The sequence below is a fragment of the Lolium rigidum genome, chromosome 6 (genome assembly GCF_022539505.1).
Source record: "Lolium rigidum isolate FL_2022 chromosome 6, APGP_CSIRO_Lrig_0.1, whole genome shotgun sequence".
Taxonomy (NCBI): Eukaryota; Viridiplantae; Streptophyta; class Magnoliopsida; order Poales; family Poaceae; genus Lolium; species Lolium rigidum.
Window position 1 is genome coordinate 98,819,284 of NC_061513.1, and position 26,185 is coordinate 98,845,468.

Genomic DNA, 26,185 nt, shown 5'->3' on the forward strand with positions numbered 1-26,185 from the left:
GGACCAACATTTGCGAGAGAATGAAGGTTTGTATGAGGAAATGCAAGACATTATTGATAACTCATTGACAGAACATGAATTTGAAACATTATGGCCACAAATGATTGAGAAGCACAATGTTGCAGGCGTGAAAGTATTTGATGACATGTGGACCAACAGAAAGAAGTATGTCCCAGTATACTTCAAAACAAAATTTTTCCCATTTATCCAGACAACAGCTAGAAGTGAAGCAACGAATGCCTTGTTCAAAAAAGGAGTAGGTGCACGGTTTAGCATGACGAGCTTCCTAAGAGAGTATCAGAGAATAATGGACACGATACATGCAAATGAAGATGAGTTGGACAACAAGGTTGAAAACAAGAAAGTCCTACCAACTAAATTCTTGACAAAGTACTACATAGAAAGACAAGCTCATGACCTATACAACCTTGCAATTTTCGAAAGTTCCAACACACACTCAAGGATGTTACAAGACTTCATGTTCGAGAGCGAGGAAAAAGACAAAGTTTTTGTCTTGTTCCGGGCAAGCAATTGTGAAATAAAAGAGTACGAGCGAGAGAAACTACATAGTGCTAGTAAACTTACCGAAAGAGGAATACTCATGCGTCTCGCTGCAAGTTTGAGAAGGACGGCATTTTGTGCTCTCATATTCTAAAAGTTATGCTTGCACCTTGAAGTGGAAAAAATTCCAGAAAAATACATCCTTGAAAGATGGCGAAAGAAGAGCAAAAAAGTTAACTACGGACTTCTGCGCCGGAAGAAATAGACAACAATTGTCTAAGGTACGACTTATTAACAAGAATCCTGACGCGTGACGAGCATCAAAAGGATCTAAAAGCGAGAGAAAAATGCCAATATCCGATACAGGAAGCAAAAAGAATAGAAGAACATATGGATGCAATGGACGGAGTATCCGAAGACACCGGAGAAACACATCAAACGAGATCATGCCACATCAACAAGAACAGATCTCAAACTTGTTCAATGCATCACCGTGTGATGGTTCAAGTGCAACAATAGATATACTTGACCACGACCATGCTCACACGAGAGGACGCCCAAGGATGCTCACAATAAAAGAGAAGATAAAGCGAGAACAAGTTGTACAAATGCTCACATTGTGGCGAGTGGTGAACACACTTTCAAAAACTGTACAAACAAGCATCTTGTTTTCAATTTGCCAAAAACAAAAAGGAACAGAAATCGAAAGCTACGAGTGCGGGTAAAAAAATATAGTGCTACCAGATCAAACTCTGAAAAAATAGAATTACCAAACTAAACCTTATGTTTGATTGCAGGGACAAATTCTCCAGCCAAGAAATCAGCAAAGAAGGGGAGGAAAACAAGAGATCAAGTTCAAGCCACTAAAGAAGCTCAAGTTCAAATGATCCCTAGCACATACAGCGGAGAAGCATCTACAATAACTATGACCACATGTAGCGGAGAAGTAACTCAGGAGACTCAAGATCATTTGATCCCAACACACATGTAGCAGAGCAAACACTCAGGAGACTCGGGAAACTATTATGTACTGTATGGAAAGTGGAAACTATATGTATGATCCAAAAATGATATACTGCATTTGCACTATATGTATGATGTACTGAATGGAAATTATATGTATGACCATTTTGGGTGCTTGTTTACTACAGAAAATGCGCACTAAAGAAATAAGTTTCCTATGTATTTTTCTACAAATGGTTATAAAGTAACATGAAGGAACAAGTTTTCATGATGTACTTGCATATTCATCGTTTCTCCCCGAAAAATGGCTTGCCCCCACACATTGATGTACTACCTATACTTATTACACAAAGGCTGTTTCACTAAACCGAGACATACTCAAAGTACCAAACTAAAAACTAAAATTTCAGAAACTAAAGAACATCCCCGGCATGGTAATTCATTTACAAGCAAAATGACAGGAAAGGAAAAAGTGACCATGTACGAGCAGAGAGTACATGCAAGCAACCTCGTTCAAAAAAAAAAAGAAAAGGGAAGAACGCGAAAAAGCACAATCTGGTAAAACAAAAAAAGGAAGAAAATATGAATAGATCAACTGAAATAAACAATAGATTGATTAGGGGTCCTCCTCCTTTATCCGGGCTTGGAACCGGCTATCCAATATAGAGAAGCAAAAAAATGATGGATAGGCGGAGTTACCCCGGATTACCCCATACGCAAAAAAAAAACTAAAAAATACCCCCCAAAAAAAAATAGAAGAAAAGATAACGTGGCAAGAAAATAAAAATGAGAAGAATAAAAGTGAGGGTACTGCAAAAATGAAATGAATCAAAAGTATATATGAGTATACGAGTTTAGTCTTCCAGGAAACTAAGACAAAATAAGTACAGCAATGACTAATGGAGAGTTCTTATAAATTTACATATGACAAATATATATCTACTTCTTCTTTCCAAAACAACAGCAAAACAGACCTATGCCTGCAAAAAAAGAAGAAAGGACTCCTATAAATGAACTACTATGAACCATAGAAAAGGATTTTAAAACAACACCAAAAAATAAATATAAACCTGAATCTTGTAGTTGACAACAACTGATTTATCCACATTGTTCCTTTTGCAGAAATAGATCTGGTTGGCAAACTGAATCCTGATATGAATAATATCTTCTTTGGAAAATAATGAGCATGTGTCCACCTCTGGTTTGAAAATCTCCATAAATTTCATAGTGAACACTCCGCAATCGTCACTACGAATAACACACATAAAAGCCAATGAAAAGTTCAGAAATATGTATTTAACAAATAAAAGAACAATCGACAAGTTGAACCATTAAATGATATAGAAGTTGTAAACTTACGCGTTGGCTTGCTTTGGAACCTTTGCATACATTACTGAAAAGTTTTTGAATATATTCTCTTCAGTTTTGAATATAATTTGCCATAGTCTTACAAAGTTGTTGATCTAAAGATGAAAAAAGGGAGACAAGAAAGAAAAAGGCTGTCAAAAATTAGTGATACAGATTATACACGTAGCCTAAAAAGATGAGTTAAATGCAAAGATAAAGTAAAATAAAAACCCTACTTACAAGGACATTCTTGATTGAAGTGTGGAAATCATCATCTTTGTTATACGAGAGAATCAAGAAAAACGAACAACCTAAACTTGAAATCCACGAGAGAATGTGAACCAATGACGTGAGCGGCATATTGGGAAAAAGAGCTAGAAAATCAAACGAGATGGAAACACAAGTGAGAGTAGACTACAAAAAATGATGTTATTAAAAATGCTCAAATGGAAACAAGAATTATAAAAATACCCTGTCGGATAGCTCCAATCTTTTCCCTTTACTTGCTGATGCAGCACCAATAAAAGCTTTAGCAATTAATCCTAGCTGAACATCATTGTTATAGTCGAGGATATTTTCCTGAAATAAAAACACCAAAATGAAAAAATAGGGTAAGCTGGTCTAAGAGAAATGTAGTAAAACTGACATAACAAATGAAAAAATAAGGGATTGAAGATACTAACACCGATAAAGGAGAAGAAATGATGCCTCCCAGATTTACTAGGGTGATTATCCTCAAACAGTTTGCGACAAAAAACTGGAATCAAGAAGTTATCAACATGCCCTTCTCTTTGTAGAGATTGACCCAAGGATATGAAGCTACAGTGAACTTTGGAAAATTTCACACAGTACGACCTGAGAGAAAACCCCAGTAAAAACAACAAAATAAGCAAACCAATAAAAAAGATTTGAACTCCTAGCTGTATGACCTAAACAGAATTAACCACACAAGTGATAAAACAACATATATAATATGAGGGAAAAGGATAAGTACATACTTTTGAACTCCTTTTGTGTATGCCAATTCTACAATAGAACGAAATTTTTGACATCAAGGTTTGAAACAGGGAAACGGCGATTCGAAGCAAAGGGAGGACCGGAGGGTTTTTAGGTCGAAGGATGATAATATCATCTTTTGGGAGCTGTTCTTCAGCAACATCTTGTGACAGATCAACATGATCATCGTTGCTATTATGAAAATTACTTTTAATTATAGGCTGCTGATCATCTTTCTTTATGAACTTGTTATACAACTCATCACTTTCACTAGCAAGCTGAACTTGTCTCGCGCGGAAATCATTTGATCCATTAGAAACTTTTGAAGATTTCAAAATCTGTTACAAAAAGCATGGTACAAAAATGAAAAATCAGGAAACAAAACAAAGTAGAAAGTCGAAAAAATTATGTATACGACAATAAGTAAATCAATAGAAAAAGAGGATCAATATAAAAACATGAAAAAAGAAGAACATACATCTTTCGGAGAATTCTCATGTACAAGAATAGGAGCCCCTTTAGATCCACTTATAGTGCTGCTTCTATTACTATTCTTGTTTACTGTACCTCCTTGAGGCATCAGAAATGCAGACACATCCTATTAAAAAATAATTAGAATTTTTATTTGAGAGAATGTACCTACATATACTACTGACTCTAACATACAAGGACAAATAAGCAGACGCATCGTACAAAGGTATAGAAAAAACTTTACCTGCTCAACAAAAGCTTGCGAAAAATTAATCTTCGAAATAGGAGATGTGATATTGTTGTCGACCACAAAACCTCCAAAAGATATAGATTGTCTGGACATTGCTGTTGTCATTATTGCTACCATGAATAACAAATGCTGAAGAATCTTTCACTCCAGTGGGATAGTTTTTCGACGATAGCAAAAACTGATCATTGTGCACTAAATGCGGGAACCTTGACATAACCTTTTTCAGAGGAAGCATTGTAGGAGCTACAAAACAGAAAATCGGTATGTTATCTACAAACAATAATTACTATATATCACATGATATTCCTATACAAAAAAGAAATGATGACACAAAACAATAGTAAGTACACAAAGTACCTGTACTGACAGTGGAAGCCTCAGCTGTCTTAGTCATCACAACTTCTGGACTTTCTGTTGAGGAAATGAATCAGAAGATAAGTTGATCAAAAATGTGCAAAAAGATTATTATTCACTTCATTGCACCTTAATACTTTAAGAAAAGCCGTCTAAAAAATAAAGCTACAACAAAGGGAAAAGAGAGTTACCAAAAATTTCAATAAAATTGTTCTTCACTGAATTGCATCCTACTGTTTGCAAGAATTCCTTTTGGTTAATGAAACCCAGATTGCTTGCTATGTCCAACTAATCTCGACAGAAAAAGAAGAAAAAAGACATATATAAGAAACACAAATGAAAGTAACAAAGCAAAGATAGAAAGGACACAATTAACATGAAGACAACCTTAGCTTCCGAACTGATTTGCTTGTTGCTTTGTCTAGAGATGCGACGCCCTTGGATTTCACATTTTCACAGCTTGGGTATGGCGAGATGCTTCTTTAGTTTCGGAAGACTTCAACTTCATCAAGAAATCCAACACATTACTAACACACACCTCAGATTTGCATACGGGAGGATGTTTCGAAGTAATTGCAGATTGAAATGAATCGATTATGCCATCTATAATCTATAATAAAAGTAGAAAAAAGACAAGAAATATAAGGCCGCAAAACCAAAATTCATATAAGAAATCTAATGAAACAGCAAAAAATTAGTTTGGAACGTTACCTTGCCCTCAAGTGTACTACCAAATCTCAAGTGCAAGCTGTTCTTGAAAGCCAAAGAAAAACAAGATATTTCGGAACACATGTGGGGAGCATCCTTAACACATTTCGAAACATCTTGCACCTCACCCTAGAAACCATACCGACAAAAAGAATCAAAACCATATGTATAATCCCGAGGACAATTGAATATAATCAAAACCATTTGCGAAGAAAAAAACATACTGTTAAAAAGACAATGAATATAATCAAACACACACCTCAGTATAGAAAGACGATAGGTTTTTCCTCAGATGTCTCTTCCCAAATATATTATTCTTTGTACGGTCTAAATCAGAGAAGAATTTTACCAGATTACCATTCCAGACAGAAATCCTCGGAACACTTTGATCAATAATTCTAGCCCCAAAATCCAAAGAATCAAGATAATACACCTGCAAAAAACATTTCATATTTACACACCATCCAAATAGAACAAAAAAATTGATGATAGCAAAGCATAAACAAATACTTCGAGTAATGAACTCACAGCAAGAATATAGTAGCAGAACTCAAAAACCTTTGGCTTCCTTCCTTTCAATTTACAAGACTTGTTGTATTTATATACTCCAGAGATAAGATGTTCAAAAACAAGGGCACACACATCAAAAGAACTTGCAGATTCAGGTTGTTCGAGAATAGACAAGTAATCCGTGTTAGGGAGCTCATTGCTTGTAGGAAACGAGAAAACACTTGAATGCAATAACCATAAAGCACACAAAAACTTCAGGTGTCGGTCAAAACATCTTGAGACTTTAGCTTGTTGCCAAAGAAAGTGATGTGAGGCATCTCCGACGAGTCCAAATAATTTCAAAATGAACTTGGCACCACCATCACTATCGAGCATAGGGACGGACCCAGAGTTTGGCAAACCAAGTAACAAAATGAACTCGAATCCTTGGAGATTGAGATAATCTTGGAATCATTTACAATTATCCGATGGGAGACATGGTCAACACGAGAACAGATCCAGACGAACAAACGGAGAAGGAATCTCACATTTCTCAAGCAACAAAAGATGACCAAAACCAAAATTCCTTATGACCTCCTTACGACGAAAAGTCAATGATTTCGAAATGTCACGTAAGTACTTAATGGAATATGAAGTAAATGATTCTCTGCCAATAGAATGCTCTTTCAACCGTTTGTTACGAAAAAGGTAAAAGAAGGTTGTGAAAAAGAATTCAAAGTCTCACAAATATGATAGCATTCAAAATTCATATATAAAAGACGTCAAAAAACCTTAGAGAATAAGACAGACTCTTCGCAGAACTTGGAAAAGTCCCTCTTGAGAGATTTGATAGCCTATAGAAACATCAAGGAACAAGCAAAAAAAATAAGTATGATCAAAAATAAAACAAAAACTAAATAATTAGTTAAAAATGAACTAAAGAACCTCTTTGCGAAAAAACTGAAACAATGCATCATCCAAAACACTTTTCCTCCCTGGCTTTGCATTTTCCTTCCAAAGAAAAAGAAACAACAATGAATGAAAAACAAGTATATGCATATATAAACCATGAAAAAGCTGAAAGGTAAATGCACGGACAACTATCGTACTTTATCACTAGATGAAAAGCTATCCATATGTGACAACCCAAAATCAGCATCGTAATCACATGAACCAGATGCGATTTAAATTCCCGGACAAATCATCGCCGAAACTTCTTCCGGCTTCCCCACTACAAAGCGAGAAAAAAGATAGTGTCGAGAGGATCACAAACAAAAACGAATAGGAAAGATATAATCAAGATTCAGACTGATGTTGTGTTTGCTCTTGCTGGAAAACATCCAGAATTGCAGCAACGGATCAAAAATAAAGGAGTGTTCAAGAAAAAGCACCTGCATGCAGCAACTATGAATTACTCATACTGGTAAGTTTACATTGAACATAATATGACAACATGCAGCAAAATGAAAATGGTTTTCCAAGCTACATATTGCCAAACACTATGTAACTTACGCATACTCGCCTGCCATCATGGATAATACTAAAAACTACTAAATGAGATTCAGCTAAAAACTAATTTCTCTTGTATTATGGTTGTAGCCATGCAAAAGTAAGAAACACAAGCAATTTGGTGTGCTAAAAATGAGCTAACACTTCACACTTTGGCCAAATTAAAAAACATACGCGAGGAAGGGTTTGTACTTCAATGAGAACAGATCAGGATCCTTTAAATTAACAATCAGATAAACAGTGAAAATGCGTCTTTAAGAACACATATCAAACTTCGAAGTTAAGTAAGTCCACTTTTGAATTCATCGAACCACAGAGCTAACAAATCCAACCGCCTGCCATCATGGATAATACTAAAAACTACTAAATGAGATTCAGCTAAAAACTAATTTCTCTTGTATTATGGTTGTAGCCATGCAAAAGTAAGAAACACAAGCAATTTGGTGTGCTAAAAATGAGCTAACACTTCACACTTTGGCCAAATTAAAAAACATACGCGAGGAAGGGTTTGTACTTCAATGAGAACAGATCGGGATCCTTTAAATTAACAATCGGATAAACGGTGAAAATGCGTCTTTAAGAACACATATCAAACTTCGAAGTTAAGTAAGTCCACTTTTGAATTCATCGAACCACAGAGCTAACAAATCCAACCGAATGTCATTTTAAAATCGTCACATACTATCGTTATTGTTAAGGAAGTGAAAATTATGTCGTAACATGGATGGGCATATCCTACATATACACAATGGATCAATATAAAATACGATAACAAAGGCTACCACCCAAAAATGCAATTCGGCTACCAGGACATTTCTTGATAAGAAGTACTAGTACATGTGCAGCTAGGGTAAATCGACACACAAACACTGCCTAAGCTTCAGATTTTTCAAATATAAGAATTCTACGTAGACACTGCATTGTCTTCATATTCAAGGCTTGCTAACAGAAACGGAGTGGGCAACTCCTTTAGTACTGAAGTTATCCATTGCAGCTGCCAAGCCAGGCATCGAACATCACATGACTGATTTCATGAGAAGTAGCACAAAACTGAATTAAATCATAACACAGACACTACATAACATTCAGAAATCCACATGAACGTGTGCATCATCATCTCCAAAACTTATAAAGGAGTGAGCACTCATGTAGTACTAGTACAATCTAAACACTACAAATGGTGACTTATGTGACGCAACAGCAATATGCATAAGTATTAGCGGTGTTGATTTATGTGATGCAGCAACAACACACACGAAGTAGTATAGCAGTGCTATAATATAGACATGTCGATCCAGATCTGGGGAAAGTTGGATATGTTGTGCAGCCAATTTAAGTCCTAGAACCACATGGTAACAATCACCTGGTTATTAACATGATACTAAACCTCATTCACAAATCAAAGTGAAAACAGAGCTCACAAGCCTACAATCGGATCAAGATGATTTTGAGGTAAGAATGAACACCAAATACACAATCTGTCTCATAACAAGCTGGACACAAAACTCAGACTGAACACAAAACTAAACCCTAACTAATCAAAGATCGGAGCATACCATCAGCCTAACCTGAAAATCAGCTAAACCCTAATGTAATCAATAAGCTAGCGCCCCAATGTTTCCCTCAAAAAAATATAGAAGGCTGATAGAAAATCCAGATTCAAACTAAAAAAAAGAAAATTACCGACATACTGATTCATACTAAAGAAAACAAATTACTAACAAACTGAAGAATACTTAAAACTCATAGAAGGCTGACAGGGTAAATAAGATAGTGCTCAGAAAATCATTGCACACCCACCAAAAACAATATCAATACTGTTTGATCCATGCACACTAACCAAAACATGAATGGCCATGTTCATCTATGATAATCCAAACATTAAAGACCATAGCTCAAAGCATGATGACAAAAAACATGACACTGCTACTTAACATAGGCCATATACACCAATGCAGCACTTAAATCCCAAAACGGTTCAACCTTCAAAATATACAACCACTAATAGCAACAAAATCTACCCACACTATATCCACTTTCAAAAGTTTCTCAAAGTCAAAAGAGGCACCATAACAAACATAGTCGAAGGAGAAGGGGGTTCATTCACTAAAACCATAGACCCCATCCTCACAGAAATTAACATATTGAAAGACTGAAGAGAAGAGACTATATGTCAGATGAATTAGTGAAAGACCTGCCTTCTCTCGGCGAATCAAACAAAATTATTCAGTGGAATTGGTGACCCTACTCTACTTCTCCTGTACATTTGGATACTGTCTAGACTAAAGCATATTCCTCTATCTGTACTTCTATACACTGTGATTTGGCACATTATTTGGACCTTGTGACAGCAAATTCGTCCAAAAGGGAATGGTGTTAATAACAGCATGAATCGTAACAAATCCCCATCCTATATCCACACTCAAGGATAAAAGGGACTAGGAAGAGAAGCAGCAGCAAACTTGAGCCAGGAAGCACCTAAATCCAGTGTAATCGAGACAAAACTCGAGAACTACAACCCCAATCAAACAACAACTGATGCGTCTCTCAAAACTCATGCGACTCCAAAATTAAACTAAGGTCGAAATCCAGTGAAATCGAGACAAAATCGAGCACTACACACACGAATCAACAACAATTGCTGCGTCTCTCACAACTCATGCGTCTATCGCGCGACCTCGAGCACAACCTACCAGGCACCTAGCACCACAAAATCGGAGAACAAAAAAGGCAGAGGACATGGGAAACAAGAGATTACCCATCACGTCGACGGGACTCAGATCTTCTGCGCTTGCAAATCGCTGACATCTTCCCCGGTGGACGGAGAAGAACAGGAGAAGCACATTTCCCCATCGCGCCTACCGCCGGCTGCGGCGACGCAGCACTCCCGGTACCGAGCGGCACCGGCCCGCCCCCAGACGCAGTACGCGCTGTCGCTGCCGCCCCCGACCCCTCCAACACTGGCCGCGCTGCAGCCCCCAACCCCTCCAACACCGGCCGCCCTGCAGCCCCCGACCGCTCCGACACCGGCCGCGGCGCTGCAGCCCCCGACCGCGCCGACACAGGCCGCGCTGCAGCCCTCGACCGCTCCGACACCGCCCGCGCTGCAGCCTTCGAAGCTCCCCTCGCCATGGATGGATCCGGGACAGAGCCACACGACGACGGGATAAGGGGAAATGAAAAATTCAAAAGAAAAGCTGAAAAAGGAAAAGGAAGAGACGCGGTGCGGGAGACTCAACGGAAGCTGAAAAAAGATGCGCCAAGATTGGTGAAGACATCGGACGGCTGAAAAAGTGGCTGTTTCCCAATTGAGAAACAGCTAGCTGTTTAGTAGGAAATGTGTAGGTATAATCATCAAGCACGAAATGTCGAGAGAGAATGTCTCCGCTGCAAGGCAATGCGGCATGCCATCTCTTGGGAGAAAGGAATATTTCTAACAACAATCAGAATTCTTTTTTCTAAGCTCCCTATGTCGTCTAATTCAACATCTTCTTAGCACCATTGAAAGAGTTGGCCATAGTTTGGAAGAAAATGTCAGCTATAGAATTTCTGCAGCATTTCTGTAGCTGGTACAAATAGTTTGTCCAGGAAACTTGTATCTTATTCTTAATCTAGTTGTTCTGAACAGTAAGACATGGAGAAGCACATTGTTGAAATCAACTGAACCTGGTTGCCGAAAATAACATGTCAACGTTACTGGTACATCATTATATTCATAGTTACTTTCGTCAAAACAAATTAATTAGTAGCAGCACATGCTGATAAGCATCAAAGGATTCAAAGCCAGCAGGCAGAAATGCACACAAAATATAGAGTAAAATACATAGCAGGTCATCAGACTTCTCGACTGGGTTCAGTTCGGTCACCGTACTTCGAAAATAGCAATTTACGGTAATCAAATACGTGTTGCCTGCTCATAGACGGTCACTGATCGGCAGTACATCGTTGTATTTGAGGACGTGGCAATTTGTGGACCTTATTTGTCAGACTAAGTAGCGTTACAGCTGTGCAAATCGTTTTGCAAAAAGCCCTCTGATTTTGCACATCCACCTCCATCTCAATCTCACTAACCACCGCTCCAATCTCCTCGTCGTGGTCCGTGCGTGTTACCGGCGGATGAGCCTGGAGCGCCTCCATATGCGGGTCGCTGGCCTCCGCTAGGTAGAGCGGCGTGGCTCCGTCCATGCCCGAGTTGCGTGGTGCCTGCCTAATCTCTGAGCCAGCGGATCTCCAGGACGCGTCCGGCCAAGGCACGGCCGACCCCGCCTCCACCGGGTGACCCCGCCGCCGGCGTCCCCATAGCCAGGTGCTTGGTTTGTCTCCGCCGATACGTGCCCGCGCGCCACTGGTTTCCCCATCATCGACTGGTTCCCGCGCACTGCTTGGTCAAGGCGGTCCAAAGGGTCGCGGCAGGCAAAGGAGCAGGAGATTGAGCTTGTCTTGGAGCGGTTTCCAGCAGGGTAGGAGGGTGGCGCGGATGGGAATGCATGCGCTCCTCGCATCGTATGCGCCACAGAAGCATATGGCGCTAGTGCCCTGCAGTCTCTCCACGCCGCCGTCGACTTAGCACGCCGGCGTGCGCCCCTGCCTCCCCACGCCGCCGCCTCCCCACCCCGCGTCCCATTCCCGTCCGACGCTGCCTCTCTCGGAGACCCTCAGCACGCGGCGAAGGAACCCTCCGCCCATGCGCTCATGCGGTCCGCGAGCAGAGGGAGGCATGCTGTGCTTCTCTTTCTCCAGGAGCTGATAGAGGGGAAGGATGAAATAAATGTGACAGACGAGGAAGAAGACACAGAGGGATATATTTCCGGGGGTTTTCTGTAAAATATAATACAATTGGAGGCTGACATGTAGGCCCCATGAGTATCAGGTCGACAAATACATCGCATCTCGAGCGTCGGTGATCGTAGACAAACCTTCGCACATGTTCAGTGACCGTAAATTGGTATTTTTGATGTACAATGACTAAACTGAAACCCGCCTAGAAGATCGATGACCCACCATGTATTTTACTCCAAAATATATTATTAACCAGGAGAAAACTGGGTGTGGCCGTATGATAATTCCTCTCCTCCCGGCAGCTCGCCAGTTTAGCCGTACTGTCCCTGACAGCTGGGCCCACCAAATCTACCCCCCCAATCACCGATCCCCTGTCCCGCTAAGCCCACCCGGGCACAAAGCACCAGAGCACGTCCACGTACGTGCACGCGCGCGGCCACAGAGACCGACCACCACCTCCACCTTCCTCCGGTCGCCTCCGGCATCGCCCCTCCCCGCACGCGCGTGGCGCGACAACCTGCCGCTGGCGTCCATGGCAGCCGCGGAGGTGTACTCGCCGACCGCGGCGGCGGCGGCGCAGCACCAGCAGCGGGGGAAGGCGGCGACGCAGGCGTGGCAGGCGGTCGTGGGCTGGATCGGCTTCCTCCTCCAGGTCCTGCTCCAGATCCTCCGCGGCACGCCCTCCTGCGCCCAGCTCCTGTCCTTCGTCGGCTTCCGCTACCCCCTCCTCTCCTCCACGGCGGGCTCCGACCAGCCGCTGCCGGAGGTGGCCTTCATGCCGCTCCGCTCCGAGATCCCGGCCGACGCGGCTCCTGTCCCGGCGCCCCCGCTGGAGCCCCTGGACCGCCTCACGGTACGAAAGATTCCGGCTTTTATTGGATTCATTCGAGCTAATTTGGTGTTCTGGGTGGAGGGGAATGGAGACTTCGGAACGAGATGGATTCCAATACGATAGAAAATTGATGTAGGAGACCTGCCTGTATCCAATTGCAGTATGCTTCGGTCCTCGGGTGATTAGGCGGAGCGGTTGATTGAGCTAATTGGGCGTTTAGCCTGCTTAATTCAGTTTGCTTGATTGATGTGTTCCCTTGGCTGCTGAATCCGTGCGTGTGCTATAGAGCCATTTTGGGGCGCTGGGTGGTAAAAAAGGCATATTTCTCCGATTACGAGCACCAACAGTTCGTTGTGCTGCGAATCCAAAACAAAGATTAATGCTGTCAGTAGCAAATAGCTTTACGAGCAGTGAGAATTTGCTGTGCTTCAATCCCAAAACAAGGGCCTCTATTGGTTTTAGTAGCCAAGGACTGCATTAATCTCACATCTAGACAAGGGCTGCTTTGAGAATTTACGGGATTCCAGTGTTGCTACCTTAGAAGATCAAATACTTAATCAGGCAATTTGGTATTGCATTTTCTCGTGTAGTCAATTTGGCAGAGATGATTTTTAGAAAAGTTGCTGTCTGCGTTGTTACTTTAGATAGTCCACCCTGCTGTCAATACTAGCATCATGATTGGAGCTGAGTTATGAGATTATGCACTTGGCTGATGATAGATGGATCAGCATGTGTGTTGTTTCACTGGCACATATACTCGTAACAGGGTTTTTTTGGAAGCATATTTAGTTTGGACAGGCAAGCAACTTGGGTCCCTGATGAGCTTATAGCTTCACACTAATAGAACGAACTGAATTAATGTTTGTGTTAAAGCTAAACATCACTACCTATTAACGAACCAAATTTTAGGAAGTCATTTTTAGTTATAAACTTTTCACTGTGTCTGAATAAATCTGGGCTATCTGTTCAGGTAGTGCTTGACTTGGACGAGACTTTAGTTTCTGCGTATGAGTCATCTGGTCTTCCTCCTATTGTACGCGCCCAAGCTGTTGAAGCGGGACTACATTGCTTCGACATGGAGTGCATATCCACTGATAAGGTACCAAACTTCTTCTCTTGCTACTTCAGTTTCATAATCATTTTAATCGCTACTGACAAAGGATTTTTTTTCTGGTGTGATCTGTAAAGGATGCTGAAGGAAAACAAAAGGTGAATCATGTTACTGTTTTTGAACGTCCTGGTCTACATGAATTTTTGAAGAAAACTAGTGAATTTGCAGATCTTATCCTATTTACAGCAGGTTTGGAAGGTACGTTTGCTGGCTGGCTGCTACCTTTTTTTTTTTTTCATTTGTCTAGTCACATGAGCCAATCAGTTCAACCTCACACTCTCACAAAACCTCTGCAAATTTCTCCTCAGGTTATGCAAGACCTTTAGTGGATAGAATAGATGCCAACAATAGATTCAAACTCCGTCTCTATCGTCCATCAACTGTTACTACGTAAGTAATACAGACTTCCCTATGGGATACAAACTATTGTGTAACATTGTGCGGTTGTAACCACATCTCGGTGATAACTGTTACTAATTTGGTTTCTGTCTTGTGTGCTAAACTAATCAGTTGAATGCTAAATGGACACCAGTATTTTCTTAGGTCGAATAGCACACAAGTTTTATTTATAATTCATTAATTTGCATGAGGTGCACGATAATAGAGATTGGTCAGTTTCCATCAATTTGAGTTACGAGTTACAGGATTGTAAAAGGTTGCCACACAATCATTTCTAGTAAGGCATATCATGCATTACATGTATCACGTGATGGGTGATTAGAGAGGAAGATGATAGGCTGCAGTGTTTGAGTTGTGTAAGGATTATAGCGCAGACCATAGTGTGCGCTGTTGGAGGCCGTGGCCATGGACCTATGCATTGTGATGCCAGCCTCGAAGGAGCTGCTAAGGCAGGGTGGACAGAATATAAGGAATTTATTGCCCATTCTTCATAGTCAATCCATATTCTTTCTCATGCTTTCTGGCGCCAGTAAGAAAGAAGCTGCTCATTAATTCCACTTCTCTTGGTCTTGCTTTGGACTATTGGAGATGCACGCATCTTCAATAGCTTAGGATGCATTTTACTGAGAATCGTTTGCTTGATTGGGTGTAGAGGACATCAAAATGGTGGGCATGGTAGAGATAACCAAAAGTTACTTACGTTCTAAGGGTCAATATGTCAGTTAATTAATTACATTTGTGTCACAAAACATAATCCATCTGTGCCACTGCGTTCAAGGCATGTCCCTGATCCAGTCTTTAGTAATTAACTCATGGTGCTTTCCTTATCTATGCATGAACAGATGTTCATGTTCACTTGTCACTTACTTAATAGCGATTTGCTTAGATTCTTGCGGTTTGGTGCAAGCCTTACTGAGAGTGGATATAATACTGATTTGGCAATGACATAGTGAGCCATTTCATTTGCTGATATCACTGGGTGCGCAATTTCAGGGAGTACAGAGAGCATGTGAAAGATCTTTCTTGCCTGTCCAAAGAATTCAGTAGAATCGTCATCGTCGACAACAATCCGTTCAGCTTCATAGTGCAGCCTTTGAACGGAATACCTTGTGTTCCATTTTCTGCCGGACAACACTCAGATGATCAAGTAACTGATAATACACATCAATCATTTAGTGGTTCTGGTTTTCTAGTTTCTACAGGTATATTGATTTTGTTTTGTTTGCAAATTTCCAGCTCATGGAGGTTATATTTCCACTTCTGAAGCATCTCTCTCCAGAGAGATGTGAGGCCAGCCTTGTACGAAAGGTTTCATATGCCTGAATGGTTGCAAAAGCATGGGATCCCCGAACTGATCATGCAGTGTGAGAATTGTTTAGATGGAGGATCAAGTGCCTACCAAGCCATAAGTCCCTTAGGGGAGAGCACTTGTACATTATTATTTATATTCATTTAGGTTTCCTGATAAGGTCACGTCATTGTTCATACGGGATTGCCGTGTCTGGAGATAAAGGAATTGTAATCTAGCAGAATGTCAGATCTGTATTGGTGTTAACATCAATTGTTGTATATCTTTTGTTGTAAAATTTGATTGTTGATAGTTCAGATGATTTAATATACAGTTGAAGGGTCTATGACTATGATGTCAAGGGGCTGACAGAGTTTTAGTCAGAATTTTTCAGGAAATTCACCTGAAAAGAAACGGAAACAGAATCCAGGGAATTGTACTCAAAGGAAACATAATTCTCCAAAATCATGTGTATCTTGTAATTAACTCACAGGGTCTCTAAACCATATGATAGTACTTACATAGGCCTCAGCTGATAACATATCAGTCCTATAATTAACTCAAGAGGAAGTCTTCTGAAATAAGACATGAGCACTTACAAGTCACAACCATGTTTTCTGAGCGACCTGAACTTTTACTCTTGCTGACATTCTTCATAATGGACATGATGGCTTCTTATCTGAGAACGTGAAAATCTTTGGAACTTCACATGCTCCCTTATAAACGCCATCGAACACTGCCCACCACGCTAGAGAATGCAGGTTCCAAAACTGAAGGACTGCAAGTATACCTTAGTCTTGGATTTAGTACACAACAAATAAAATAAATGAGTACTATGCCTAAAGATGTAAGCTTCTGAAAAGGCCACAGTTACAAGATTTAATCATTTGAATTACTATGATAAATAACCAAAATAGAAATTGACCGCATGATATTAACAAGGTTTATAGCTTTCTCAAACATTCCCAACACCACCAAGAGTTAACAACAAAGTACACATAATACACTTCACAAACTTGGTTTGTAGCCTTCATAAACATTCCCCCAACATCACTAATAGTTCATAACCAAATACAGATACAACAAACAATCATTGTTTCTCGACATCTCTGAGCAGATACACTCAGTTGAGCTACACCTTCAGACCTCCCCATTTGATGCATCCATCCTGTTGAAGACTTGTAGTTGCTACAACATCCCAACAGAGGCAGGCTGTCAATCCTGCATGAGATCCCAGTTTGTAAATAAGAACATTACTTCAGTGATGGTAGAGACAATAGATCACTTCTCTTACTGACCCCCAAAATCGCATCGAACAGTAAATCCCTTTGCAATATAAAAAGGAATCTAGACTTAATTTATTTGGTTTCATTCATGCTGATGACCACATTATTGGTGCATAACAATCAGCAGAAGCTCTTACAAGCATTTAGCTACTAATAGTCCAAACTCCAGTCTAACTGGCAACTGAATAAAAAGTTTATAATCAAAATGGCAAGTTGTCAATTGTTCCAATCAAAAAACTGAATCTGTCTCAGAAAAGTGAAATTTAACACGATTAAAAATGGAGTGAGTGATAAAGAGCTAAAGACTTGCTCGATAACATCAGGGAATAAACAGAGGGTGCTACTTGCTAGGCTTAGCATTAATGCTGTCCTTTAGCATGAATGTGCCAAAAAGAAACACGGCAAGCATCTACTATCTATTATATACTAAAAGCAAAATACGGAGGTCTAAAATAGAGACCACGTTAATCCACATCATCTTAATTATTCTGATAGTTAGATCTAAAATATGTGGCCAAAATTTAACCATCAGATTTAAGTATAAAATAATTATCCACCTTTGCCATTACATACAAAAACACGTCCACGCTATGACCCTATACCGATGTGTCCCATTAGGTTAATTTTCTTTGCCTACACAAATACAAGAGATGAGTTCCTATCTCCGTGGCCCTGCACATCGCCCTCGACCTCGTCGTCGCAGCCTCAGCTGAAGCTACGGCATGATATGCTTGTTCAGATGCTTTACCATGTGAATGTGTGAAAGTATTTGTTCAGATGCTTTACCATGCCCATAATCTATAATGATAGGAATTCACACGGCCGCCGGCCGCCACCCACGGTCGTTCATGTTGATGCTTCCAGGCCACGCAATCGAGGGTTCCTCAACGGCACACGTGCAGATGTGTCCCGACTCACGATGAGTCGATGACTATGAGCTGATTCTTAGCTGGACGACGTGTCGGACAGTACCATGACTGCATCCTCCGGCGTCTTGGATGGCATACAGTGTCTAACTATACATGCGGTGGTTGCATACAATCTCCGGCAAGAGGGACCGAACAAGCAGATCGAGGTTTCTACAGGTCATATTGGTGGCATAGATGGGGTTCCCATGAAAGGTTGATCAGAATTTGGTGAGGACCTTCCAGCGTAGAGGGAACGAGACTACAAGAGTACAATACGCTCATGTTCCTGCCTTTCCAGATGACGACGTGAGTATGCTGATCGTGCTTGGTATATTTCTATTACCAAAAGTTAGCTGTGTACGCTATTTTCTCGAGCCTCTATGTTCTATATTGGATATTTGTTCACCTATCCAAATAAACTTCTATTGAGCATGGGGAATCTGCATCTCTTTTACTACAATTTAGCTTCTTAATTTTTTTTCATTTCCCTACTCAGTTTCCAAAAGTTAGCTGTGTACGCTATTTTCTCAAGCCTCTATGTTCTATATTGGATATTTGTTCGCCTATCCAAATAAACTTCGATTGAGCATGGGGAATCTGAATCTATTTTACTACAATTTAGCTTCTTAATTTTCTTTTTTCCTTTTCCCTACTCAGTTTTCACTGGAATCAATAATTAATTGAATAGATGCAAGATACTGGACACATATATTCTTTTAAGACTACAAGTTGAGTCAAATATTTGAGGTCAACAATTAAAGCTAGCATCGTTTGTAACATATATTCTGGTGATGTCATCGCTAAATTCCCAAGCATACAATGTCAAGTGAGTTACGTAAGGGCTCTTATATTGATGAAATATAAATGTTCAGCTTTGAGCTGAGAAGTCCATTTACGAAGATTAGGACTGAGGCCGACTACATATAAATGATTCACTACACTTTTTCTAATCGACAAGTGCCTAATTTACTTACAACCTAGCTCTCATTCAGCTTATTTACACACTAGTTTATAGCAATGATTCAATCCAATGCTGTTTCGGAGAACAGTAAACCAAGAAACACATATTTAAACAAGCCGATCTATTTTAGTCTTCGAACAGAATATTTTGATATAGGTTCACACAGATGTCCTTCATAATCACACACTATACATGCAATTTAAGTTTTAGGCCACACCAACAACAACCTTAAGAGAAACCTATAGAGTAGGCGAGACTATCTATTAGACTAATATCTCTTTTTGCATATAGTAAATGGAGCATCCATTTTTATAAAAAAAATTAACCATCCAGTTTCAGTATATCCAATTTTTACCGTCGGCTCGATAGTATAGTAATCCTGGGAATACCTCAGCTAACTTTTTTAGTAGGCCTACTTATTAATTGATTCAATGAATTATTTTTTTCATCAAAAGTAGTACCCTCTGACCCAAATTAGTTGCATATTCAATAAATTTAGACAAATTTAGGCAACATTTTTTTTTCTAAATCTGCGAGAATTAATTTGGATCAGAGGGAGTTTTTTTTTTTCCAGTAATCAACTGACACCAGAATGTTTCAGTCTCTCATCCACTATACAACTATATTTAATTGGTTTTACTTAGATTGCAACCGAACTAAACATTAATATAATCATGTATCACTTATTTTGCGGGTTAATCATCTATTAATTTACATATATATTCCGAGCATGGTAGACATATGAGCGTTCTTTCTTTCCATTTCCAATTACATTTACTACAAGGAGCAGAATACAATATCATTACTGCATTATTCTGATTTTAAGCTCATCCATCCGGCTTGAAATCCAAGTTTAAATAGGATTATGCCAAACAAAATTCACAGCGCAGACATATGAACTTTTCAAAGGGTCATACTATGAGTTTAAGTTCGATCAATATATATTTTACATTGTGAGGTCACTTATAAGGACAAAGAGACTCTATTCTTCATCATTCACTACTGTAAGATCAGGAATCCAAATCATATTGACAAGTTTATGTCACTTATGGTCCTAAGAGTAACTTTTTAAAAGTCAGAGGAAATCGTAGTACTAATATGTTTCATCTCAAAACATACAATTTAGTTTAAAATTGACTAGAATGAAAATGTTTAGGAGTTAGAGCATCTCCAGTCGCGTCCCCCAAACCGTCCCCCAAAGGGATTTGGGGCGCGCCGGACAAAAAAAGCGTTCCAGCCGCGTCCCCCAAAGCCCTTTTTTGTCCGGCGCGCCCCCATTCGGTGTCCGGCGCCCGAGCCCGTCCCCGTCCCACGGGGACGCACCGGGGACGCCGGACACAGCGAAAGCGAGGCGGGGAGTGGCGGGGCCGACCCGTCAGCGGCACAATTAATTTAAACCTAACCGTCGCCTACCTCGCGACGGAAGTTATTGGGGCGCAGCGACGGTGCAGTTCCCGCGAGAGGGCGCAGCGACGCGTCCCGTCGCGCCTAGCTCTGCGTGCCGGCGTTAATGAGCGCCACCGCTCCTCCGCCTCCCTCCGGCCTATAAAAAGGGGCGCCTCTCATCGTCCCTCTCACACACAAACCCTAGCGCCTCTCTCCCAAACCCTAGCCGCCACCATCTCTCAACAAGACTCGACGCTATGTCTGGTAGAGGCGGACCTCGCGGCCGCGGCCGTGGTCGTGGTCGTGGCCGCGGCATAGCTGAACGCTCGCCGTCGCCTTCCACGCCGCCGCCTTCATCATCGTCGGAGATGGACGTGGAGCCGGACGTCCTGTTCGAGTTCGTCCACGTCCTCAAGGGCGACCCGCGCGGTATCCAGAGGCTGCCGGACTCCTTCGCCGAGTACGTCGGCGGCGTACACCCGCGCACGATGCATCTGCGGGAGCATTCGTGCGGCTACTGCCGGTGGATCGTCAAGGCGATCTACGACGCGCGCGGCAAGATGTACTTCAACATCGGCTGGGAGAAGTTCGCGCGCCACCACAGCCTCCAAGCCGGCTTCATCCTCTTGTTCTCCTACTTCGGCAACAGGGACATGAGCGTCAAGGTCTTCGACGAGAGGCGCTGCCTCCGGGACTACCACGTCGATAGGGACGACGACAGCACCGACGAGGAGGACGACTGAATGAGTGTTGTTTCTTCGCAGCGAATACGTGCACGGAGGTTTCTGCCTGTTCGCCTCATCGGTAGAACCAACAAGGGCACCATCCTCCCGCTGGATTTTCCAGCTTAGGTGATCTGGGTGTGCCCTCGAGTGTTCTTTCTTAGCAGCGAACACACGAAACCTTCGATGCACGGCCTAGTTAGGTTTAGTTTCTTTGCAATATTTTATATTTGTGTCCACCATGGTTCAAACTATGTATTAGTTTGTGGAAAACCATGTTCCAAACTGTGTTTTCGTGTAAACCACGTTCTAAATTATGTATTAGTTTGTGGAAATTGAAATAAAAATGCCAGAAAAATTATTTTAAATGTTTGGGGGCGGCGTTTGGGGGACGCGGCTGGGGAGCGACGTCCCCCAAACGCGGCACGAACGAAACACGTCCCCCAAACGCTCGATCCGGCGCGGTTTGGGGGACGGTTTGGGGGACGCGACTGGAGATGCTCTTACGCCATTACTGAAAAGGAAACCACCCTTGCCATATTTGCAACCATGTTGCAGTATATATTATGGGTTTATGATTCATCGTACAACTCTCAGGTTGAACCTATTATCGATAACCTCTAGGTGACTTCTAGCCTAAAAGAGATTATACACGTTTTTTCCCCTCTAAGGTATCTGACATGAATGGCTACCTTTTATTAAATTGGGTTTTTTTTAGCGATGTTTATTTGTCTATTTTTTGCATACAATATCCATGTAATGGCACTTAATGTGTGTATTTTCAATTTTTATGCTTGAAGTAAAGTAATGGATATCTCCTCTCAATTTCAGGTAAAATCAGCACCCTATGCAAGTGAACAGATGATTAATTTTAAGAGAGAATCCTGATGCTATCTTGAGAATGTATGTCATTTGTTTTCCCATATCTCAGCGAAAAATGATTGCTCTTGACCTCTTTATTGCTCAATATAAAAAAGGGGCAGCCCGGTGCATGAAGCTCTTGCTTTGCGTGGGGTCCAGGGAGGGGTTGGACCACATCGAGTCTATATTGCTCAATATATTAATCACCAATCATAAAAGATGGATAAGAAAAGACCGGACTGGGTCATTCTCAATTTCTTTCATTTGTGCTACCACCCTTTGAGGTCAGACTTTTGTCATCCAATCCTAATACGTTATGTTTCTGAGATGTAATTACTTGAAGTTAAGTTTAGCGATATAAGGCCCTTTTCCATCAAATATTCACCTCACGTGAATTCCAGATGCATGGAGTCATAATTAGCTTTACTATTGAATTTTGTCGTCTACTTAAATGAACATGAAAGAATTACGAAATTGCAGGATTCGTGCACTTTTTTTCTTGGATTTATCACAAGATCAAGAAATTAGAAGCAACTAAAAGATATATTTGTTTTCCAGTTTACCGATTCATAAATTTGTTGACCACATCAAATGCATATATATGTTGCATGGGAAGTTTTAATCTAGACCGTCGCCCAATGGGTTACAAAATAGGTTGTTGAGAAAAAACATGTATTTTAATATTTCTAATAAAAAAAGTTCCATCATATTTTGTTATTTCTTAGCACTGCACTCATATATATCAAAACATTCAAAGTTACACATTTAGGACTGTATCCATATCCAATAAAACGTCATATGTTTAAGCACAAGGAGTATTGATATAATAAGACAGAAAAAAGACTCAATACTGTCTATAACTCTATATACTGTGCTATTTTTTTTTTAACAACAAAGTATCTAATGAAGGGTAAGAAAATGTAGATACTGCAGTTTACTCGAATCATGGAATAAAAATGACCTATTCTTTGTCAGACTCGGAATATCAAAAATGAAAAAAAAAATCATCTGATGGCCCAAAAAGGAAAAGACCATGATACCTTGCCGACATTTCATGAAGCACCTTCAACTTGAAGACATGGCTTGTCGCATACCAAAGAACGAGGCCACGGCATAATGTAGGGATGGATATGACTATCATATCTCTTCTGAAAGAGCAAGTCAATGTCTGATGTCTCCAGGTCTAAAGATAGGAACCAGCATGGAAGATTTGCATCCTCGAAGGTCTCATGGGTAGAGAAGTAGACGAATCCATCAACAACACCCACAACCTTGAGTTCACCGTGTTCCTCGAGTGTACCCCCAGTCTCCTCAATAATATCATCTAAATCAAACAGCTCACCTTTCACCCATTTCTCGACGCCATCATCACAAATTTTCCGGACCCAAACATACAGTTTGAATGCAATTGCAACAACGATACAGAGCACCCCATCCTTGGTGTTGCCAACCCTAAACATGTGAGTATGTCCTTGCAAGTAGGGCGGCAGATCCATCCGAGAGAACTGCAATGTGGTGGTGTTGAGCAGGAGCATGGAGGCTTCATCCAAGTATATCCAGTAGACGAACCCATTCGCCATCCTACCATCGCTAAGCCACTGCTTTTCCTGGGCAGACTGCGGCGTCTTCACAGCTTCGGACCAGGGGAAAACCTTCCACGCCCTGGTATCCGAGGAGAAGACCGCAGCGCGTGCCCGCGACTCGTCATGGCAGGCATAGATCACGCGGAACATCCCGTCGTCCTCCTCAGAGGAGATGATGTGTAAATCAAGGCAGTTGAAGTTGTCGTTGGAAGTTGGCGCGCGTTCTATCATAACCCCCCTTGTGTCACTGACATGTGGGGCTGGGATCCACATGTCAGCGACACAAAGGGGGGGTTATGATAGAAGGCGCACCAACGCGGGGGGGGTTATCGTGGATTTTCCCGTCGTTGATAACCCATCCGGGGAAGAAGTCGTCGTCGTCGGGGAGGCCGGTGAGGAAGAAGTCGGAGCGGCGGACGGCGGCCCTCAGGTCCGGGTCGGATTGGCGGCGGAGGGGGGAGAAGGCGGGGATGGCGGGGCCGTCGGGGTCGAAGTAGATGCCGAGGAGCGGGAGCGAGTGGAGCGCGCGGAAGCGAAACGGGGGACGAGCGGACGGCGTGGAGGAAGGTGCGGCAGGCGAAGGCGGCGCGGACGAGGCTCGGTAGGGAGGGGAGAAGGAGGAATATCTCGCGGAGGAGGTCGCCGCCGAGATCGGTTAAGGTGGTAGGAGCTGGTTCCGCCGGCGGCGGCTCTGGTGGTTGCTGGGAGGCCATGCTTCACACTGGAACTGCTCTAGCCCCTAGGCCGAAATCCGGAACTATTCAGCGCTGGATGGATGTTTTTTTTTTTTGCCTGGGAGGCCCATTTTTCCAGCGGAGAGTCCAGGATGGATGAAAGTTTTTGACAAAATACGGCGAATTCAGAAAAAATTGGGCGATATAATTTCAAACGTAAGCGAAATTTAATGGTATTTAACATATATAGACGAGTTCGTACATAAATAGGCCGAATTCGTACATATATTTGAATTCGCCGATAGGCAAACTTAAACTTAGACTAAAAGCGGCCTTCTATTTGTCGAAATGGCGGTAGAAGGCTGTGTAGTCGCCATCGTCGTTGTCGTCGTTGGAGTTCCCGGCGTCCTCGGGCGGCGGCGCCTCGTGCCATCGGCTGGAACCCTGGCCAGGGTCGCCGGCGCGTGGCGGCGTCGGCCGATACAGGTCGTCGTCGCTGCTCTCCTCCAGTTTTATCAGCGGCGCGTTCCTGGGCACGGCGTTCCTTGTCGAGATGGAGAGTCGCCGCGCGGCGGCCAAGTCCAGCATCCGTCGCTGCTGCTCCGCCTCCTGGCGCTCCCAGTCCCGTCTGGACCACTCCAGCGCGGCATTGATGGGGAGGGTGTTGTCGGCGGGCACCAGGTCCTGCAGCGACCTGGCAATCGCCTCCTCCACCGCGGCGTCCTCCGCGCGCTTTGCCTCCTCCTCGGCGAGCTGGTTGGCGGTGGCGGCAACCTCCTTCTTCGCGGTCTTCCTCTTTCGCCCGCGCGATGGAGAAGCCAGCTGGTCGCGGATGACGAGGGCGCCGCTGCTGCACCCTCGTGTCGGCGTTGGAGACGTCGGCTCCTGCTTGACGGGGTAGCGCGGAGTCACCGTCGGAGGCGCCGATCCGCCAGACCTAGAGGGGGACCTGGATCCTGACGAGGAGGAGGATGGAGCCATCCTCCTCGGCGTCCAGGAACTACCGTGTCGACGTGACAAGGTAGCCGCCTCCGGCGGTGGCATCCCCAGAACTGGGGAGTTCCCACCCTCGATGTGCGCGAGCACATTGGCGAAGGTGCGGCTAGGTGCGCTCCACCACCAGCGGGGGCCGGCGGTGTTGTTCCTAGCCGGAGGTGGAGGAGGGCAGTCATACGCGGCGATTTCGCGCTCGTACCTGTGCCGGAAGAGTCTGAGCACACGTCGTAGTTGTCCGGCCAGAAACGCTGCTCCGCGCGCTGCCGCCTGGATCTACGCCTCCAGGGCGGCGCGACCCATCGGTGGCGGCGGGATCGGGACTCCGCCCGCGCTAAGTCGCCATCCTCCCCGCGTGCGGAAGTCCGACGGCGCCGGGTAGACCTCCATGTGGAGGAGCCGGCCCTCCCATTGGTGGAGAGAGCGGCGACCGAAGCCATTGTTGGCAGCGCTGTCGTTCGCCATTGTCCGCTAGCTTTGCTCGAGATTGGGGAAGATTGGGGAAAATGAGAAAATGGCGGCCGACGTGGTGAATGCGGCCAGACGCGGTAGTTCGGCCATAAATAGAGGTAGACGCGCGTGAAACCGAGGCGGCGAAGACTGACCGGCGGCAGGCTTTTACAGCGCGCTGAAGACGATGCGATGAGGACGACGATCGGTCTCTGGCCGACAAGCCGGGGTCACCAGCCGCGCGGGAAGTTTTCTCGGTGTTTCCCGCACTTCCGTTTCGTCGGGAGTCCCCGAGCGCTCCCCTGGGGGTCGGGGATGGCCTGGGCTCCCCGGACGGATGAAAGGCCAAATCCGGACGAAATCG

General features: G+C 43.0%; 1 protein-coding gene, 5 long non-coding RNA genes and 1 pseudogene across 7 annotated transcripts; 1 reads left to right on the forward strand and 6 right to left on the reverse strand.

Moving 5' to 3' along the window:
• Positions 1 to 2,539: 2,539 nt before the first annotated feature.
• Positions 2,540 to 3,097, reverse strand: LOC124661132. Its single transcript, XR_006990096.1, has 3 exons — positions 3,052 to 3,097; positions 2,824 to 2,927; positions 2,540 to 2,712 (listed from the first exon to the last, which is right to left on the reverse strand). It is a non-coding gene; the product is annotated as an uncharacterized LOC124661132 (long non-coding RNA).
• A 51-nt stretch (positions 3,098 to 3,148) lies between these two features.
• On the reverse strand, positions 3,149 to 3,841 carry LOC124659640. The gene is made up of 4 exons (XR_006989655.1): positions 3,810 to 3,841; positions 3,495 to 3,666; positions 3,283 to 3,390; positions 3,149 to 3,185 (listed from the first exon to the last, which is right to left on the reverse strand). It is a non-coding gene; the product is annotated as an uncharacterized LOC124659640 (long non-coding RNA).
• A 258-nt stretch (positions 3,842 to 4,099) lies between these two features.
• On the reverse strand, positions 4,100 to 4,597 carry LOC124659641. The gene is made up of 3 exons (XR_006989656.1): positions 4,523 to 4,597; positions 4,286 to 4,405; positions 4,100 to 4,145 (listed from the first exon to the last, which is right to left on the reverse strand). It is a non-coding gene; the product is annotated as an uncharacterized LOC124659641 (long non-coding RNA).
• A 24-nt stretch (positions 4,598 to 4,621) lies between these two features.
• Positions 4,622 to 5,180, reverse strand: LOC124659642. The gene is made up of 3 exons (XR_006989657.1): positions 5,074 to 5,180; positions 4,886 to 4,939; positions 4,622 to 4,771 (listed from the first exon to the last, which is right to left on the reverse strand). It is a non-coding gene; the product is annotated as an uncharacterized LOC124659642 (long non-coding RNA).
• Positions 5,181 to 6,870: 1,690 nt separating this feature from the next.
• On the reverse strand, positions 6,871 to 7,251 carry LOC124661835. Its single transcript, XR_006990302.1, has 3 exons — positions 7,189 to 7,251; positions 7,025 to 7,090; positions 6,871 to 6,933 (listed from the first exon to the last, which is right to left on the reverse strand). It is a non-coding gene; the product is annotated as an uncharacterized LOC124661835 (long non-coding RNA).
• A 5,628-nt stretch (positions 7,252 to 12,879) lies between these two features.
• LOC124666524 (CTD small phosphatase-like protein) lies at positions 12,880 to 16,126 on the forward strand. 2 transcript variants are annotated; one of them, XM_047203874.1, is made up of 6 exons: positions 12,880 to 13,220; positions 14,170 to 14,298; positions 14,388 to 14,508; positions 14,619 to 14,700; positions 15,703 to 15,911; positions 15,989 to 16,126. In XM_047203874.1, the coding sequence occupies exons 1-6, from the start codon at positions 12,900 to 12,902 to the stop codon at positions 16,030 to 16,032; spliced, it is 906 nt and encodes a 301-aa protein (XP_047059830.1). In that variant the 5' UTR covers positions 12,880 to 12,899; the 3' UTR covers positions 16,033 to 16,126. The 2 variants fall into 2 exon arrangements, with proteins under 2 accessions (XP_047059830.1, XP_047059831.1); XM_047203875.1 differs by having other exon boundaries at positions 15,703 to 15,856; positions 15,946 to 16,120.
• A 987-nt stretch (positions 16,127 to 17,113) lies between these two features.
• LOC124661842 lies at positions 17,114 to 24,417 on the reverse strand (annotated as a pseudogene).
• Positions 24,418 to 26,185: the final 1,768 nt, after the last annotated feature.

Coding starts and splice junctions, on each gene's coding strand:
- LOC124666524 (XM_047203874.1), top strand. CDS start 12,900: ATGGCAGCCGCGGAGGTGTACTCGCCGACCGCGGCGGCGGCGGCGCAG. Junction 14,299..14,387: donor AGTGCATATCCACTGATAAG/GTACCAAACTTC, acceptor TGATCTGTAAAG/GATGCTGAAGGAAAACAAAA. Junction 14,701..15,702: donor CGTCCATCAACTGTTACTAC/GTAAGTAATACA, acceptor GCGCAATTTCAG/GGAGTACAGAGAGCATGTGA.